This window comes from Dreissena polymorpha, chromosome 1 (genome assembly GCF_020536995.1).
Source record: "Dreissena polymorpha isolate Duluth1 chromosome 1, UMN_Dpol_1.0, whole genome shotgun sequence".
Taxonomy (NCBI): domain Eukaryota; kingdom Metazoa; phylum Mollusca; class Bivalvia; order Myida; family Dreissenidae; genus Dreissena; species Dreissena polymorpha.
In genome coordinates, this window is record NC_068355.1 from 173,208,868 (window position 1) to 173,229,386 (window position 20,519).

A 20,519-nucleotide genomic window follows, 5' to 3' on the forward strand; every position below is an offset into this window, starting at 1 on the left:
TTTTGAAAATGACCCCTTAATATACAGGGTCAAGGTGCTTGACATAGTCAAGAGCTGCTCTGTTATCAGGAATTTTCTATGGTCAGGGTCCTGAAGTATTTGATCATCAATAAAACAATCAGGATAATAAAGTCCCTTACCTTATTACATATTTATTTATGGTTATGATAAAAGTTGCATCTGACCTGCTAGGCGTATTCCTTAGCAAAAAGTATCAACTTAAAAAAAAGATAAGTGACACATTTTGTATAAATTTAAACATGAATGTCCAAGTCATTATACATGAGAGATGAAAAAATAGTCTGTCCCACCACAATGTATTCAAGATGATTGAGCTAAGTGGTTTGAAGGTCATTTTGTTTTGCCACCCATTGACTCCATGAGTTAAAGGTCAACTGCCTTCAGTTCCAGCATTATCTTGGTTGGAAAAGCACTGCCAATTACCAAATATACGTTAGGGACCAATAAAAAACTAGAGGGTTGTTTTATGAAGGGGGTAGGGGACATACTATTTTTGAGGCCATTCAAATTTGCCCACAACAGCAAAGAAAATTAGCTTACGCTTTTATCATTACCAGCAAACTATATCTGATTATATTAATGTTCATTGTAAATTAAACTAATGGGTTATGTTACAGAGAAACAATTCATGACAAGGCTAAATTGGTTGCCACTTATCTCCATGAATTAATAAATTGTATTATATATATATAACTTGTTTTCCCTCGAAGTATGTAGATATTCAAAGCACATTTTGCAAGAAATTCATAATTTGAAATTAAAAATTATTATCTCTAATTGTAATCATACCAGTTAGTACCACCCGGGTTTTAGGAATGGAAATAGAAATAGAAAAAACAAGAGCTGTCACCATAGGATGACTTATGTCCCCTATAAACACTTGCAGGGTTTTTTGTCTGATTTTGAGGAAAGGGCCTGGCCTTTTTTGAGGGGGGAACAAAATCGCGCGAAATGCCAGATTTTGGGGAAAAAATCACGCGAAACACCAGATTTTTGGGAAAAGAAGGAAAGTCTTAAATAATCAATTTAACATATTTTGCTGTTTTTAAAACAAATTCAAGGCAACAGATAATTTAATTATGCAATATGTTATATTTTCTACACTGGATCAGGTAAACTTATGTATTTAAAGTTTAAAAAAAATAAATATATATTTATTTTTTTTAAGGGGAAAAAAATGAAGTCTGGGGGAAAATTTACCTGCTGAGGCGAAAGAAAATCCGAGGGGAAAGGGTCATTTTTCGGAAGGAAAAAAAGCCCTGGCTTAATATATAGAAGTTATGAGCTTTTTTCAAAACCTAAACGCAGATTTTGAAACCTACACGCGGACCCTAAGTTCAAGGTCAATGTCACAGGGGTCAATTTGTTTGCGTATGGAAAAGCCTTGCCCATATACACATGCATGCCAAATATGAAATTGCTATCTGAAGCGACATAGAAGTAATGAGCATTTTTCGAAACCTAAACGCAAAGTGTGACGGACAGACGGACGGACAGTCCGATCACTATATGCCCTCCTTTGGGGGCATAAAAAGAACTATTGACATAAAAATAGGCAAGTGTAAACTCTAAGAGGTGACATGACAAAAAAAATTCTTATAAACTAAACTGAATGCAACAGAAGTTCAACACTCATGTTATGATGTAGTGACTTTGTGATATAATCACAGTATAATCTGCGAACATAATACATACTCTTTGTTTTGGGGACCTGTGTTATATTAGAATAGTTTTACATAAAAACAAATCATATTCCCATTAAAAGCGCTTTTAAATAATAGACTGTTTTATAGGGCAAATCATCGCAACCAATTTGATTTTTTTAAAGGGATCTTTTCACGCTTTGGTAAATTGACAAAATTGAAAAAAGTTGTTTCAGATTCGCAAATTTTCGTTATTGTTATGATATTTGTGAGGAAACAGTAATACTGAACATTTACCATGGTCTAATATAGACATTATATGCATCTTTTGACGATTTTAAAACCTAAAAATTATAAAGCGTTGCAACGCGAAATGATTGAATAATTTGGAGAGTTATGTTTTTGTCGTTAAATTTTGTGAAACTACGAAGATTGCTTATATAACGTATAAAATACATCATGAATACGTAAATGGATTCCTTTTTTTAATTTTATTCTTGATTTTTTACTGGAGCTTTTACGATCCAATGTTTACATTTATCGATATAAAGCATTTAATGAATAAGTTAAAAAATGCCAAAATATGTGGAAAGGCACCTTTAATGTGTCAGTAAAGTATATCAGTTATATTCTGCTTTAGTTCCAAAACATGAATGTCATTGAGATGGCATGTTAGGTAACTCACCTCCTGTGACCTTGGAGAGAAACTTTGGGGTGTCCCAAGACCATGTGTACTGGCTTTCATTGAATACTGTGTCAAACAACACTTCTTTGCCCTGCAGATCTGCAATTGGAACACATACCGGGGTATATTACATAATGAATGTCTCACCCTAATTTTTGCATAACATAGAAAATTGGCATGTTGCTACTTGCACAAAGTTGATGCATATTTGTTAAACCAGCAAGGTTTCATAAACAAAAGAGCCAGGATGGCCCTTACCAACTTTACCGACACTTATTTCAGAAGACTTGAACAATGGATCTAGTTTTTGACCCTACTTGACCCAGATTCAAATTTAGCATTCATATTGCCAAGATAAACATTCTGTCCAAGTTTCATAAAGACTGAGTCATAAACTTGGCCCTAGAGAGGTTTTTTCAAAGATTTGACTAGGTCACATATTTTTAGAGAAATCTGTTCAAGATTCAAACTTGGCCTTGATATTGTCCAGATAAACATTTTGACAAGGTTTCATCAAGCTTGAGTCATAATGTTGCACATAGAGTGTTATGGTTTTGTAAAGATTAGATCGGGGTTACCTTGTATGTAGGAGCAATGACCAAGATTCTAACATCGTCTAAATATTGTCAAGATAAACACACAACAACAACAACAACCAATTTAGCGTTAGAATTCACTGGTACAGTATGTTTTGCGTACCCGGGTACATTTAAGTATACTTACGAGTAAGCTAGGTACATTGAAGTAGTACCCGAGCCGACAACAATTGAGCTTTATTGACCAACATTTCTAAAAGGGTAATCACCTTTTGCGACAGAAGTTGGGTCTTCGTAAAATCCGGCCGTCAGTGCCACGTGACCCGGTCTGGTTGCCGTGGGAACCGCGGCGTGTGATATACCCCATAATCCCTGGGTTTCAATGATTTTCCTGCAAGAAAATCAAAGTGTCACATAAGTCATGAGTTTCACTTATTTCCAATGCTAAGAACGTCAAGTGCAGTACAAACCATAATACCCGCGTTTCAATAGTTTTCTACCTTAAGAAAATCGTTCGGTATGGTGCACAATCCTTAAATTTTCTTTTGTGTCAGAAAAAACACTAACAAGAGATGTGTTTGTCAGAAACACAATGCCCCCTACTGCGCCGCTTTGATACATGTTTTTTTTTCCTTTGACCTTGAAGGATGACCTTGACCTTTCACCACTCAAAATGTGCAGCTCCATGAGATACACATGCATGCCAAATATTAAGTTGTTATGTTAAGGGAAATAGAAGTTATGAGCATTTTTTGAAACCTAAACAGTACGCGAAACCCATAAGCGAAAGTTTCCAGGGTCGTACCCAGACAATTTTGAATGGGGGGGGGGGGGGGCAAAGGTGTAGGGTGCGGGAGGGGTTTCCCCTCCCAAATATATTTTTTTATTAGACACTGTTAAAGGTGAATTTTAATGCATATAAAAACCTTATTGTGTGCTATAAATTTATGGTATATAACAAGTAAATTAGCAATTAAAGGTTTTTGAGTTTCAAAGGTTGCTTTTCCTTCTTGATAAAACATCATACGTTTTTTTGAAGTCTAAAGCTTTAACCATTGGTGTGAAATTCACACACATGTTTAAAGCTTTAGATTTCAGAAATGTATGATGTTTTATCAAGAAGAAAAAGCATAAGGAACACTGATGGTTTAGGTGTAAACTATATTTTAGGAAATTCTTTACGAAATTTTCGTTGATTTTGAACGTTATTGAGGCTTAAATAATAGTCATAAACAAAAAACAAGCAGGATGTGCCTTGGCGATATGAAGCATACTGTACCTATTATTTTCTCACCTTATCCATGTTCATTTACCTGACCGAGTTTAAAGTTCACCTGCCCCGATCAAATCCAAAAGTACATGTTCTTTACAAGACATTACACATACTATTCAAAGATCTATTAATAATTTTAATCATAGATCTATGTATTATACTGCTATGAGACCATTTTGTTCCCATTAGACAACATTATCAACATTATTAACAAGACAAAATTAATCATAGCTGAAAACTTACAGCACTTGGCAAACATATCATATATCTTCTGAATACATATACACCTATTATGGAAATGGATGTTATAATTTGTATCAAAATATTGTGGTATATAAATCGTCTCATATAAATAGGACCATCAATAACACCCACATAAAGCATTGTCTCTGTCTCAAGATTTTAATAATACAAGATTGCATTATAACCGTATTTAAGTGCTCATGGACCTATCAAAGGCCTTTGATTACCTACCTCATGATATTCTCTTATGTAAATTAAAATTTTACGGCCTGTCCAAATCCTCTATTGACCTTTTAACATCTTACCTATCCCATAGAAAACAACAAATCAAAATTGGTAGCTCGGTAAGTTCATGGGCCCACATTATCAAGGGCGTGCCACAGGGCTCTATACTTGGGCCTCTTCTATTAAATGTATTTATAAATGATATATTTTACTTCATTCATAAGGGTATACTTTATAACTATGCAGATGACAACACACTATCGTACTGTACCTCAAATTTTGATGATTTAGTAAAAGTTTTACAAGAAGAGAGCAATATCCTAATAGATTGGTTTACTTTTAACTGTATGCAAGCCAATCCCGTCAGGTTTCAAGCCATTGCTGTAGGGAAAAGAACTTCTTCAAGAAATCCCTTTTTTAATATAAGAAATGCAAATATAAAATGTGATGATGTAGTCAAACTTCTTGGTGTAAACTTGGACTCCAACTTAAATTTTGATAATCATATTAGTAGTATATGCAGTAAGGCAGCACAGCAACTTAATATCTTGAAGAGAATAGGGAAAAACCTCTGTCGCTTAAGTGGACTTACAATTTTTCATTCCTTTATTCTATCAAATTTTAGTTTTTGCCCTCTAACTTGGCATTTTTGCTCTAAAAGTAATACAGATAAAATTGAAAAAATACAGGAAAGGGCGCTCCGTTTTGTATATGATGATTATAATATTTCCTATGATCAATTACTAAGAAAAGCAAATCTATCTAGCCTGTATATTAGGAGAATCAGAGTCATGGCACTTGAAACTTTTAAAATTATAAATAATATGGCACCCCCTGTTTTAAATTACCTTGTTATTAAACGTGACGCTCGTTATTATTTCAGGTACTCCAACTTTCTAGAGATTCCTCAGGTTAAATCAACAAAGTTCGGTAGCAACAGTTTCCAGCATGCGGCTCCAACTCTGTGGAATTCTTTGCCAGAAAGCTTTAGAAAAGCAAGTAATTTTAATCAATTTAAGAGCTTTATTTTGCATTGGAATGGCAAAGAATGTAAATGCTCAGCATGCAATGTCACAAAGGCGCGCATATCTGGCACACAGATCTGGAGCGGCATGCCACACTGTTTCTTTTGCTTTGTTATGGTTGCTTTAGCTTTCCTTATTTTTTTATTTTTGATTTTGAGTAGTAGTAGCAGGAGGAGGAGGAGCAGTATCAGCAGTAGCGATAGTAGTAATAGTAGTAGTAGTAGTAGTAGTAGTAGTAGTAGTAGTAGTAGTAGTAGTTGTAGTAGTAGTAGTAGTAGTAGTAGTAGTAGTAGTAGTAGTAGTAGTAGTAGTAGCAGTAGTAGTAGTAGTAGTAGTAGTAGTAGTAGTAGTAGTAGTAGTAGTAGTAGTAGTAAAAGTAGCAGTAGTAGTAATAGTAGCAGTAGTAGTAGTAGTAGTAGTAGTAGTAGTAGAAGTAGAAGTAGTAGTTGTAGTAGTAGTAGTAGTAGTAGTAGTAGTAGTAGTAGTAGTAGTAGTAGTAGTAGTAGTAGTAGTAGTAGAAGTAGTAGTAGTAGTAGTAGTAGTAGTAGTAGTAGTAGTAGTAGTAACAGTATTATTATTAGTAGTAGTAGTAGTAGTAGTAGTAGTAGTAGTAGTAGTAGTAGTAGTAGTAGTAGTAGTTGTAGTAGTAGAAGTAGTAGTAGTTTTAGTAGTAGAAGTAGTAGTAGTAGTAGTAGTAGTAGTAGTAGAGTAGTAGTAGTAGTAGTAGTAGTAGTAGTAGTAGTAGCAGTAGCAGTAGCAGCAGCAACAACAACAACAGCAGCAGTAGTAGTAGTGCAATTTAAAAAAAGAGGAGTGAATGTCACCTCTATGCCACGATACAACACTCTATTACGACCCTGCCTTTTTCTAACCCTGAATGTCCCACGCCAAAATTTCAAAATGGTGTTAACAAATGTATTTACTATAAACACGTTTATAATAGACATTTCCACGACCCAAGGTAAAAAATAACGCATTGAAATCTATTATTGTTACTACACACGAGAGCTGTCTTTGCATCAGGAGCTTATCTAACACAGTCACTACGTTTGTACCAAACGACCAATAAAACATTCATTTTATTTGTAATAGGAGCTGTCTGAAAATATACTTAATGCATTTCATATAAACCAAATAGTGTTCAGTTAAATTGCCATACAGTGCTTTGATTGGATCCAATGCTCTTTGAAAATTGATCGAATTATTTTCTGTTTTCTGGAGCTAAATGGACAGTCTTTCCAAAAGAATCCTAATATAAATAAACGCGTCGCGAGAATTGACCAGGTGGCTGATGATCATTGTTCCAATGATGACTTAAGGTCATCAACCGGTTAGTACCGACTTGTTCGCTCAGTAACTCAACTGACTACTAGCTCTAAATCTGCTTCTAAAGATGGAATGAATGTGCCATTCTCGTTGACAACGATCATCGGCTAGAATAAGCTAGAGATGACTTGACTAAATGCCCTACACTTATGGGATAACTTTATGTTATTTCCGCACTATTATAAGAAAGGGATTGATGAAAATGATCATCCGATTGGAGACATAGGTCCATGAAAATGTGAGACATGAGCAAATACAGAATTATTTGATATTGTCATAAATACTTTTAAGATTGAGGGTTTTTTTACGTTCCTGACAACTACATTGCGCTTGTAAATGAACACATTGGTACTAAACGAAATGTAATCTGCTATGAACAGTGACCTTTTCCAGCTAATTGAGACGTCGGTTTCTTGCACGTCACAGTAGCAAATCTTTTGTTGTTTCATGAGTACAACAAATCTGTGATAAGGATCACATACAAGTGTACCAAATATATATGCACGTATATATATATCAGTATAATATACCGGGTATTGCACACATTTGTATGTCATTGTCTGGGAAGCCATTATAGCCAGATGGTTATTTGAGGAAAGGAAAATTTATGAATCATTTCAAACTCATATCTCATGTCACGATTAAAGTACGTTAAAAGTCAAAAGTCAGTAGCCTTTTCCGTACAAAATACAAATATTGATTGTTTTTCAATTGTTAAATAAAGACTATACATGCGTGGATTAAAAGTGTGTGCAAATAGGTTATGGAAATAATAAAATTATAATAATAATAATTCATTAAAAGCCTTTTATTGCCTAACCAAAAAATATTAATATTCTAACTGTCAAATACAAACGCACGTACAATGTTGACATGATACCATTTTGCCATATAACGATTATGTTTAATGCTGTAATATGACAATGTATTGCCAGCATTTGACACGATGTCATAACATGTATAATTTAAAAGTCGCGCCCGAATATACTACGGCATAATTGCAGTAGTATTGAAAGAAAATGAAACCGCGGTACATAACAGACTGTTCGCCCAGCATACGCTCTAAAGTAGTGTATACTACTACTTTGCAGTCAATGTCATCCGACATAATCCAAACGTCGTATAAATAATATTTGTTCAAACATTTTTAATTATTAACAGGTTTAAATTTGCCGAAGAAGGTTTTATTAAAAGAAATCTAATTCTTGATTAGAAACTGTTCAATAAACTCCAGTACCGCATTGAGTCTTGAGAGAACCTACGTATTCTTACCATCGATTTTTTTTGCATTTGTATGCTTAAATGACAATAATTTGTTGTTTAAAGGTAATGTTGCTATGCATAGTGACGTGAATGATGTGTATAAGTCTGAATAAATCTATTTTAATCGCTTCAAATATATGGAAACCAATTTATACGCATGCATAAATGTTAGCATAAATACTCATGGACTACTTGAGAGAAACAAATACACGGTGCCATGTTCGTTAGTATGTCAATGTTATGTATGAATATGATTGTTTGCATAGCCCATATAGACAACTCGTTAGTATGTCAATGTTATGTATGAATATGATTGTTTGCATAGCCCATATAGACAACTCGTTAGTATGTCAATGTTATGTATGAATATGATTGTTTGCATAGCCCATATAGACAACTCGTTAGTATGTCAATGTTATGTATGAATATGATTGTTTGCATAGCCCATATAGACAACGCTCGCACAATTACCAGAAACCACGAACATTTAAAATTCGCACGATACCAGAAACCAACGTGATTATTTTGTAAAAGAATAGATGACATTATTTGGTAACGCCGGACATATAGGATGGACAGTTGATCAAAGCTCCCGTGGAATGCAACCGCGAATTAATTGTTAATTTAAATCAATCTCTTTGTCGATAACGTGTCCCGTAAATGCTGATGGGCAGATTATATCGATAACATATTAATATCGACAAACACAGCTAAAACCGCGTGCAAGTTCGTCGCTTAAAAAGAACGGTCAACGCCGACACGCTAGGCACGTGTCAACAACAGAATTATGAACATCTGCACACTGTATGGGATCGTGTACTAAAAGAGTCAACATTAAAAGTTTCCAAAGCACGCCATTGCTTTCAATATGAATATGCATTTATTAAGTACACATGTAGATATGTTTACACATATTACAATTTAGGTTCACAATTGGATGTATGTTAGTTGTAGATAAGAGATACAATTCCACAATACGCATGGGTTAAAGGTAATAACCGATAGCGTAATCAAGTTTATATAAAGCGACTCGAGACTTACCGGTAGTATATATAGAAAAGTCTATCAACATTTAAACCGAAAAGAAACAGTGAGTCTTTAAAATGACATTTTAATAGAGCTTCGGAATTTAAATAGTTGTGAAATATCAATTAAAGAATGTCGTTAGTGGTATACTGAGTATCTGTAACCGTCATCGTTTTATAGAATTAAAAAAAGTTCGAAGTCAGTTGGAATACATTAGATCTATGTAAAACTTAAGACTCTTTCTTTTGCAACAATAATAGTGGCGTAAATCAATTTGTCTGTAAAGATTTTTAATTCGAATGGAGACTATTAAAACTGTAACATATCGCCCGTTGAACGGCACAAAGGTCTACTTGTTAATCAATACTGCACACAGGAGCCGGGGAGCTTTTTCTGGTTTTCTATGATCCATAAGTAAAAGAGCCCGATTTATCTCTAAATATTGACGTTTATAACAGTCTCGTTCGGCCAGTTGTTTATTCTAGCTACAAACAGCACACTTTAACGTTTCACAAATATGCGTGGGCCCATGTACTTGGTTTAAGTTTAAGTGTTTTCATTTTAATGTATATATGCTTCACTATTATTCATATTACGTTTTACAGCTTATTAATTTACAACCGTCTGAAGTGAGTGATTATGTTTATCATAACAAATACCGATAAACTCCACACACACAAAATAATTACGGAATAACTATCGTATATAATATTACCTTATATGTTCAGGTTCCAAAAAAATATTTTATGTCTACGTAATTAACCACAAATGAGATAATTAACACTATATTATCATACTAATTTTAATTTCTGAAATTTCTTAATGCAATGAAATAACACAACATTCGCTGGCTAATATTTTCGTGCAAATTCATATGATATGCAGGCAAAAATAACACCTTACAAAGAATTGCACACTCGCAACCAATCCAATTATTTGCATAAAAATTATGATTGCAATAAAATCAACACATTTAAAAGTACTCATATACAGATTTTAATAAATTTAATTAAGATTTTTTTTTATAAATTGCTCATATTAATGCGATGCATGTATATTATCTTGCAGACGCTGTTAATGATTTTGTATTAAGCCGCAACTGCTGAACTCGACACGTTTAACCTTATTATATTTAGTCATGCAATACGACGGCTGTGTTACATGAAAAACACATACATTTTCATTTGATTTTCATAAAACGAAACGAAACACATCAATCGATTTCTGGATCGTTTACAAGTACTGCTGTTAGTATTACAGTGCCATGTGCAAACACTCCTGTAGCGACTGTTTTTGTGATGTTTTGTTATTGAATGAATAAGCTTATACGCTTATACGCTTAATAATTTGAGTTCGCTTGTCAAAGAAAGCGTAGCATAGTGTTAAAAATCAAAACAATTAAACATAGCGAAAATTATGATACAGATGTATGATACAGATACACATATTTAAATATTGGTTTAAATTAATATCATGTACAAATGATAATCCCATAAAAATAACATACTCATTCATGTTCAATGACGCAGAACAAAACATAACATACAACAATAGAAATTGGGCTTATCAAATCAAATCAATACTCGAGCAGCTAGGTTTAACTTATGTATGGAATGAACAAGAAACCCTGACAGAAAAATCTGAACAAACATACACTTATAATCTTATTAAACAACGATTATTTGATCACTATAAACAGCACTGGTACAGTGAAATCATTAATTCGTCAAGACTAAATACATACTGCCGCACGAAGAACACGTTTAATACCGAACCATACCTGGATATCATTACAACGAAGAAATTTAAAATAGCACTAACTCAATTCCGCCTATCATCACACAGATTAGAAATAGAACGAGGTCGATACCACAATATTGCACGTGATAACAGAAAAAGTAAATTTTGTAATCTAAATGTTGTAGAAAGTGAATACCATTTCTTATTAATTTGTCCATTATACAAAGATATAAGAAAAAAATATTTAAAGTCATATTATCAAGCGTGGCCAACATTAAATAAGTTTGATATGTTAATGGGAACACAAAATAAAAAAGAAATCATTAATCTTTCAAAATACATATATAATGCGAATTGTTTACGGAACAATTTAGAGACACATTAATTAATCTACGTAGACTAATTTTTTCTCTCAGAATTCGATGAGCACTGATACGTATCGATGTTAAAGTGAAAATAATTTCGCAAAATAATGTATTCTGTGTCACATGATTTTATTACCAACTGTCATTATCGATGTTAAAGGAACATATCTTATGTTATAAATCAGTAAAATATCTGTGTCACATGATTTTATTACCAACTGTCATTATCGATGTTAAAGGAACATATCTTAGGTTATAAATCAGTAAAATATTTGTTAACTTCTTCCATTGCATAGTTTTCATAATTATTACTTTATTCTCATAATTATTATCATCCATGTCTTTACACGTGTATATTATACATTTGGCTAAAAAGCAACTTTATGCTTAAAAGCTAATAAATGTTGTTGTTGTTGTATGAGAGTAGTGACCATTGCCTCTAAGGAATAAAAGCAGCTGATGTTACTCCGAATAATATTCAAGTTCTTGAAATCGCCCAAGTATTTGGATAACCAACAATATGGGAAATTTATCACGTGAATTCGTGCAAATTTGGTAAAATTTATCCTTAAATAAATTTATTTTCACCATGTTCCAACTATGTATATCATGCTAGGTGAATTAGGTATTTCAATGGCGTCTATCTAACACCAAACATAACTTGCCACTTAAATTCGATGATTTTATATGTATTTAGGTTTTTGTCAAATCGGAACAGTTATATTTAAATTTAAAATATTAATTCAGAGAAAGAAAACGTATCTTTATTATTATTTAAATAGTACTCATGTTATTATTTCAAAAGATCCTTTTTCGGAACCAGAAGTAAAATTTAACGCAGATTGTAACTATACCGGAAAGTGAAACGTTCATAACTTCGTTTCTGAGCCCAATGCAAAAATGGGAATACATATCTGTATATCATATGCGGTCTACGCCACTTTAACAGGCGCATTTTCGCTGCCAGGTCAAAATCTATACTGTTCGCTCATGAGAACCCGCGCATTTCCGCTCCTGACAAGACTGCACGGATGCCTAGTCCGGTCCGGAGCTACGCTAGCCGCATATGGTAAAATAAAACTGCACGGATACCTAGTCCGGTTCGGAGCTACGCTAGCCGCATATGGTAAAAAACCAATTTTTGCATGGCGAGGCTAAAATGGTTCGTAGAAACAAAGTAAACTTCGGAAGGGAAGCATCCCTATAGGCTAGAGGTAGTGGATAACACACTTTCACAAACCGTATTAGATAAGACTAACCACTTAATAATATAAATATTTACACAATGATAAGAGACAGATGATAAATCTTGTATAAACACATGAACGAATCCGAGAAAATCATAAACATTTCAACACAAGATATAATATATGGTCGAAATTTAATGTTGAACGCGTTTACATACCCAGGTCATTTCAAACTTTAATATTAAGGAGGTACAATTAAATGCAGAAGTCTTCAATATACATGTAGTCATCTATGTTTATTTTTTGTTATTATCAGGCCGTCCATTGTTGCCTACACTTTAATTTCATTTGATTGTAAAAGGAAATTAACGTCAATAGAGAAAACATCGCGAAGACAATTTGAAAATGTAATGATATTACCCCCGTAATTACTCTATGTTTTCGGACACTCTAAGTTTTCGGACACCCCTATTTTTAACAAAATAATTATTTTTCGTGACTCTAAATTTTCGGGCACACGAGTTTTCGTCCATAATTAATGTCTCAAAGTTTTCGGACAGTATATTGTACAGCGCTATTTTACCAAATTTCGGTCCTGTTTTCGATATTTAATGATACTTCGATCGTGGGGTTTTACAACCAGATTAACATGATAAAACATCGCATGTGCATGCCTGAGGGCAACGTACCATTACATTTGCGTTATTCGGTAAATAAGCTTTCAAACCGGTATGAAAACAATGGTTTCGCCCGATAACATAAGCGTTATGACAATAACCAGGGTAGTGTCAATTAACCGTTCAATTATCAACCGCAATGGTACTATCCCTTCTGAGTAAAATAAATGTGACAAATAGTAAAAGCTTTAAAGTACGATGCTGCCTATTGCAAGTTTTACGAACAATGGAATGTGTTAGACAACTATCGGAAATGAACAAACAAAGAATTCATAGTTTGCTTTTTTTATAGCGTTGATTACAGGTTCATACTAGCGAGTATCGGTACATCACAAGCTATATTTGAATTCGTTGGTCAAAGTACAACCTTGTAGTAACTTTCTGTCAAATAAATTAAGCATTTAAAATTATTTAAAATGCAGTGCAAACATATATAACTGTAATATATACTATAGGGCATGGTATTTTACAAGCGAGTGCTATTACTGGTAGTCGTTGATACTATTGACGCTATTTTCGGACACTTCAATTGTCGACTCTAAGTTTTCGGACACCTGTATTTTGTGAATATTTTTCGTATCTAATTTTTCGGACACGAAAAATATAATTATTTTTAACTGTCCGAAAACATAGAGTAATTACGGTAATGTGGATTTGAATGTTTGAATAGATAAATGCGAAATAATGTTTTAGATGATTTGTAACATGTGAAGAACTGACACCCCGCAAATAGATTTAAATAATGTCAGTATATATCAGGAAATATTCGTATTCGCATTCCGTAGATAAGGCCCACCGAGTACTTGACCTGCGTACGATTATCGCTTTTAACACGTTTCTTTCCCAGTGTCTAAAGTACAACGATTAGCAAGGTAAAAAGTGGATCGCAAATATCCGACCAGTATAAAAATATATAAAGAACATACAATTTTGAAAAAAACACGTGATGAATAAAGTGATGATAATAATGATGGCCCAGCGTTTTTTCACCTGTAGGGGAATAGTGGCGGGGCCCGTTCAAAGGGGAAAACACGTCGTTTTTTAGGAAAAAGGGAACATTAAAATTTCACTCTTTTATATGTAATGATATTTATTATATGAATACCCATGTATGTATGAATGTAATATTCACAGCTGAATATCTCTGTCTTTTTTCTTCAATATATATCAATGATTTGTTCAACATTAGTTTCAGACAATTCAGCCATCATGCACAGTCTCAGTTTTCCTAGCCAATTTGAGTCTAATTGGGATTTTTTAATCGATACAATGGCAAATTTGAGCATTTTTTATCGATACAATGGACCGAATTGGAATCTTTTTATCAACAAATATTTACACAATATAGATACATCAGGCATTTTACTGGCCATTTTGAGAGAAAAAAAAGCAATGCATGTTAAAAATCCACTGATCTTGGAAAAACTAATTTAATATAACTCTTTATAATAATTCAAAATGATATTAATTATATTTATATACTTTGTTAGTTGTTTATGAAATAAATTTGAGATATATTTATCATTAGACAGTTCTTTCTATAAAAAAAACCCAAACTATTTTATTATTTTTTACTTCTGGAGGGGATTTTTTCTACAACATTGGGGAAAAATATATACTCTTTCTTGAGGGGAATGGGGCCGAATATCGACCCTTAAATTGCCATAAAAAACACTGGATGCATAAAATTACGACGAAAAAATGACGAGGATAATGATGACGATTATCAATACAAATACGACAAAGTTTATGATTATGAAGATGATAATAAGAATAGCAATGACGATCACACAGACTATAACGACCATGACGAACACAGTTACGACAACGATGGTGATGATGATTATGATAAGTTGAGTACGGTGGTGGTGATGACTTTATTTATGACAACTTATTAACTAAAAAGGGACCTTTTCACGTTTTGGTATATGGACACAATAAAAAAAATGTTTTAGATTCGCAAATTTTCGCTGTAGTTATGCTATTTGTGAGGAAACAGTCATACTGAACATTTATACCATGATCTTAAAATAAAATATCCATTATATGCATCATTTGACGATTTAAAAACCTAACATTTATAAAGCGTTGCAACGAAAACCATTGAATAATTCGGAGCGTTCTGTTGTTATATTTTGTGACCCTACGAGGATTAATATATCACTCTTTGTAAGAGCATGGATGGCCGAGTGATCTAACGGTTAGACTTTTACTCCAGGGGTCAGTGGTTCGAGTCCAGTAGAGGGTTACTTATTTTTCTTTCAAAGTTTTAGTCTTGTTTTGTACTGGAGATCTCCAGTGTTTACATGTATCAATATAACGCATTGAATGACAAACTTCAATATCTGCCAAAATCTGTGATTTTGTCACATTAAAAGACCATTTACAGAAGATAGATAGACACTGTAATATATACCTAAGAAACGGGGCGGCTGATTTTCCGTCGGGCTGCAACTGGAGGATTTTGTCCGCCCGCAATCCATCAGCGACTATGAAGACGAGTCTTTTCGCCGGCGGCGGAAGTGGCGACCTCTGGGGTTCCATGCCAGTGACAAGCGGCGTGGCAAAGAACACATCGAACACGGAGAAGAAAAAAATTATGTGTATGAAAACTCCGATCGTCACTATCGCCCACAGCTTCATTGTCCCGCCTAGTAGTGCTTGTACACGCTCTCCTGTGAAATTTCTGGAATTAAAGAAATGTGTCTACCCAAATCAATATCGATACTGCCTCTGTCGTTCTCAGAAACCTATGTATCGGTAGTTCCCATCAGGTGCGGAATGGAAATGAAATATACTTTTCTCCCACGTTCACTTATCCGCCACAGTGTATAATAATTATAATGGAGAACTGCTTTTATATGCTAAAATGTAAAATCGCTTTTTATCCTAAATAAGGAACCAATATAATGCCGTAGACATTCTGAAAGGAAATTACAAGTTTAAACGTATCATATCATAATCCAGTTGTTTTTTATCACAGATAATAATGTTAAAATCCCTTTTCCCTTTCACAAGCACTAATACGCTTTCAATACTTTGCACTAAGCCGCTATATTTAAGTTTATGGTGGTGTGTATCAATGTGACCTTTTCTATTCAATGGGACAAAGTGGTCACCGTGAAATGATTAAATGATAATACGGTAGGTAGACTTTGAAACGTGTAAACAAACATAACCTCTCAATAGAAAGCAAGATCGAATTATTGACAGATTTTAATTATTGGCAGGGGCCTATGTTTGTATAGGCCCCATTTGTTGGAAACAATTTTATTCGAAACCGAGACATGTCGAAGCGCAAACAAATTGTGCAAATACAGTGGCATTTGCAGTTTTGTAAAGTTTACCGGACCGTGCATGTATGGATGATATTAAGTGATTGATGTATAAATATTGACACTTATTTTTAACGTGTATATGTTTACTGTTATACCGAGACACGAATTCAATCTTATTCGTTTTATAAAGGTTAAGATGAAGTCTTATTAACTTAGGCACAAATGTCCAATGTGTGCCAGGCCCACTGCCGATAAAGAATGGGTTCAAATGTGGGTTGATTTGGCTCCAACAACTGAATCCAACGTGATAACATGACCGGCTGTTGTAGCCTTTAGAATATCGTTAGAATAAATATCTTTATTTTGTATTTATGAATCTTATGTATTTATGTTGATGTTTCCTTTGTATAAATATAATGTATAAATGTAATTCTGTTAATGCATTTATGAATCTTATGTATTTATGTTGCTGTTGCCTTTGTATTAATATAATGTATTAATGTAATTGTGTTAATGCATGTGTGTAAAGTGTCGTCCCATATTAGCCTGTGCACAGGCTAATATGCAACGACAATTTACGCACATGCAATAAACCCCTTTTGACAGCACGGCACATATATTAATAACAAAATCTATATGAAAATATTTATTAAATGTAATAACACAGCCCCCGAGTATACAAGCTCTTGCTACTATAAAATGACAGGCTCATAACCAGTTGATTAGGAAAACTGACCGTTCAACTATTGTTTCCGTTTATAATTTCTAAACGAGAAACGATAACTTAGGGCTCCTTTTTCGGCTAGCATCGTTGCAAAACGCACTGCTGCATCTCAATTATATTAAATTCCGTCAATGCAGTAGTAGAACTGCAATGCATATGTTTGTTTCTCCAACATATTATTGGCTGTTGACAAAGGCCAATAAAGGTAAAACCTGGTTTGGGCAGCAAAGCCGAAAATAGGATTCGAGCTTTAAATATTTTATTTTCTCTCTAAATTAACCATTTATTAAGAGCTTCCACTACCAGTACGCCCTATTATAATGGAAACTTAATACCTTCATCCACAATAGGTCATTAATTCACACCACAAATCTAGACTAGTCATACATCACTACAATTTAATATCCTTTGCATGTTTAATTCCTCTGGTAAACATTTTAAACGCGTTGTATTTTAAATAAAAAACAACACGTTAAACACTAGTTGAAGAAAACGGTTCAGGTAATAAACGGATAGCTCACATGCTAACAACTGTCCTACGTATTCCTCTCTTTCTACTTCGATATGACTCCCTCGGATCGATTGTTTTACCGATGTAACCGGTGCAGTCACGCAGTTCTGAAATCGGAAGCGATATAAATGTACTCACACGGACAGTGGTTAAAGTGAATACTGGACGTGACTGTGTTGAAGTGGGGTGAATTGTGACTGATATAACAAAATGGCGTCATTTTCATTTAGTGTTTTTATTCGGTTAGAACATGATATTTTTACACGGTCAGTGTTAATGTTGCATTGAAATATATACATTTAGCACTACGCTGTTCGTTCAACTCTCAATTGTATCGGATAATAAATAAGGGAAGAAAACACTTCCAAATTTTTTACGAGACCATCTATAAATTGGACGTTCAAGCATAACATTCTTTATACATCGTTTTTGTCCACGTGAAACGTGAAAAATGACCAAAGAACAAAATTGTGTTCTGCATAGTTTAACGTTTTTTATCTAAGATAATATATTAATTGCCGAAAAAAATATTGTTTTAAATCCCACTTTTGTGATTTATTTTATAAAACCTAAGCCACCAACTGGCCTTGTTCTTTAAAACCATATAGGTCGGATATAAGAATTCTGCTGGCGACTCTGCTATTCTAATGAGAATCGCGCGATCTCTCGAGTAAGACGTCCTCTCTTGTTGTCTCCTGGAAAATGGAAGAATTAGACGCATCCTTTTTGAAGTACCAAAGTCGGAAGGCGGATCTGAAGACGGACGGAGGCGGATCTGAAGAGGGACGGGGACTGCGTATATGGCAGCAGCAGAGGACGGGGCGGACCTGGGGCAGAGATGCAGACCAGGAATTCGAGAGAGTGACTTTAATGAAAATTATTGAAGTGTCCCAGGACAGCGGTTCTCAATACGCTCGACGTGCTGGGAAACCATCTGGAAGTTTTGGTACACATGGTTACGTCATAAACGACCATAGATGCGGGGCAGCGCGCAAGTAGCGGGAAGATTTGCAGATATATACTTTGTACCCAGTTTACATATTGTATTATTTATTTAAGTATTTCTGTAAGCATTTATCTATAAAGGGTAAGACCTGGATAAACTATTGTATATAAATAGACAAACTAAAAATGTCTCCTCAAAAACTTCAATATTGTAAAAAAAAACATTATTTTATGATCTTTTCCTTTTTAAGTCTTGTCTCATTATGTGCTTTAAAAATCAGTTACAAAACATCGGGTCAAACACGTATTTTTCGGGCATCAAATACTTATGGTAGTCTAGATAAAACAGTATCTGGAAATTAAAGAACCGTAATCTGGGTACTATTTTACATTTCTAGTGCTGATACTGCTCATTTATGGAAAAGAAATATAAATATCAACTGCTAACCAGATGAAAGTATCCGTCCTCTTCGAACAAAAAAATCTGATAACGACGCCATTTTGTCATTCAATTAAAAAGATTAAACAACAACTAAGTTAGTAGTGGTATACGATTGAGCCCCCTCCCCCTGCTATTATCTGTAACTGACGTAAGGTTGACACATATTTCCCTGACATGAGGCTCCCCCCACCCCACACCCATCCTTACCACCCCGACTTCCGAGGCCCAAGGGATCGTTGATTAAAGTAGACAGCAATCTTCTTTGAGTATGATGAAAAATAAATAAAAAAACATCCATGTTCATAATTATAATGCATGTGTTTGTTCGGTGGTTATTTTTTGTGAAGCGAGAGGGGAGGGGGTCAAATAATAAACGACACAAAATTAGTTTTGTCTCAGTTACAACTTATGCTATGTTCTCGTAAATTTCTGCCCCTTAACTAGATTAGGTATTTCGCGCATGCGCATACATACAGAACACATTTTAAATACCTTGTAAATAAACGCGCAAATCCATTCTTCGGTTGCTTCATAACTACTAACTTTCTATTTGTGTATACATGTATTTGTTCTCTGTACATTCGCTGCATTTTCAGCGTAAACAGATGGTGTAGATATTGTCAAGCTTGTTTGCAAACTATTTTGCTACGCAAACAATCTTTAAATGTCGTCATGTAAATGACGTCATAGTAAATATTCAGATTATGTATGGAAGATAACTTTGCGCTGTTTTATAAGTTCTGAGAAGAGTTGTCGTTTAGAGAGTGATGGGCGTAATTCAATGATGCTTTTTAAAGGGATCTTTTCACGCTTTGGTAAATTGACAAAATTGAAAAAAGTTGTTTCAGATTCGCAAATTTTCGTTTTAGTTATGATATTTGTGAGGAAACAGTAATACTGAACATTTACCATAGTCTAATATAGCCATTATATGCATCTTTTGACGATTTTAAAACCTAAAAATTATAAAGCGTTGCAACGCGAAACGATTGAATAATTTGGAGAGTTCTGTTTTTGTCGTTAAATTTTGTGAAACTACGAAGATTGCTTATATAAGCTATAAAATACGTCAAGTATGTGTACTCGGCGGAATAGCTCAGTAGGCTAAAGCGTTTTTACTTCAGGACTCTGGCAGGACTCCAGGGGTCACTGGTTCGAAACCTGCTCCGGGCAATGTTCTATTCCTTTTTTTAATTTTAGTCTTGATTTTTTTACTGAAGCCTTTACGATCCAATGTTTACATTTATCAATATAAAGCATTTAATGAATGAATTAAAAAATGCCAAAATCTGTGAAAAGGCCCCTTTAAGTAGTAGGGCTGCAACGAATCCAAAAAAATTTGCTCGGATCCGATTCCGAATCCAAATATGGTTTATTGCAGTTT

The 20,519-nt window shown here is 34.1% G+C and overlaps 1 protein-coding gene across 50 annotated transcripts in view; it reads right to left on the reverse strand.

Moving 5' to 3' along the window:
* LOC127861432 (GPI ethanolamine phosphate transferase 1-like) overlaps positions 1 to 19,804 on the reverse strand; it is a 98,262-nt gene extending 78,458 nt beyond the window's left edge. For all 50 annotated transcript variants that reach the window (XM_052399969.1, XM_052399953.1, XM_052399958.1 and 47 more), the window contains exons 1-5: positions 19,628 to 19,804; positions 17,759 to 17,855; positions 15,652 to 15,921; positions 3,155 to 3,276; positions 2,350 to 2,448 (exon numbers count right to left, since the gene is read on the reverse strand). In XM_052399969.1, coding sequence (XP_052255929.1) covers positions 2,350 to 2,448; positions 3,155 to 3,276; positions 15,652 to 15,921; positions 17,759 to 17,855; positions 19,628 to 19,652 — 613 coding nt within the window. In that variant the 5' untranslated portion in view covers positions 19,653 to 19,804. The remainder of the gene's footprint in view (positions 1 to 2,349; positions 2,449 to 3,154; positions 3,277 to 15,651; positions 15,922 to 17,758; positions 17,856 to 19,627) is intronic.
* Positions 19,805 to 20,519: the final 715 nt, after the last annotated feature.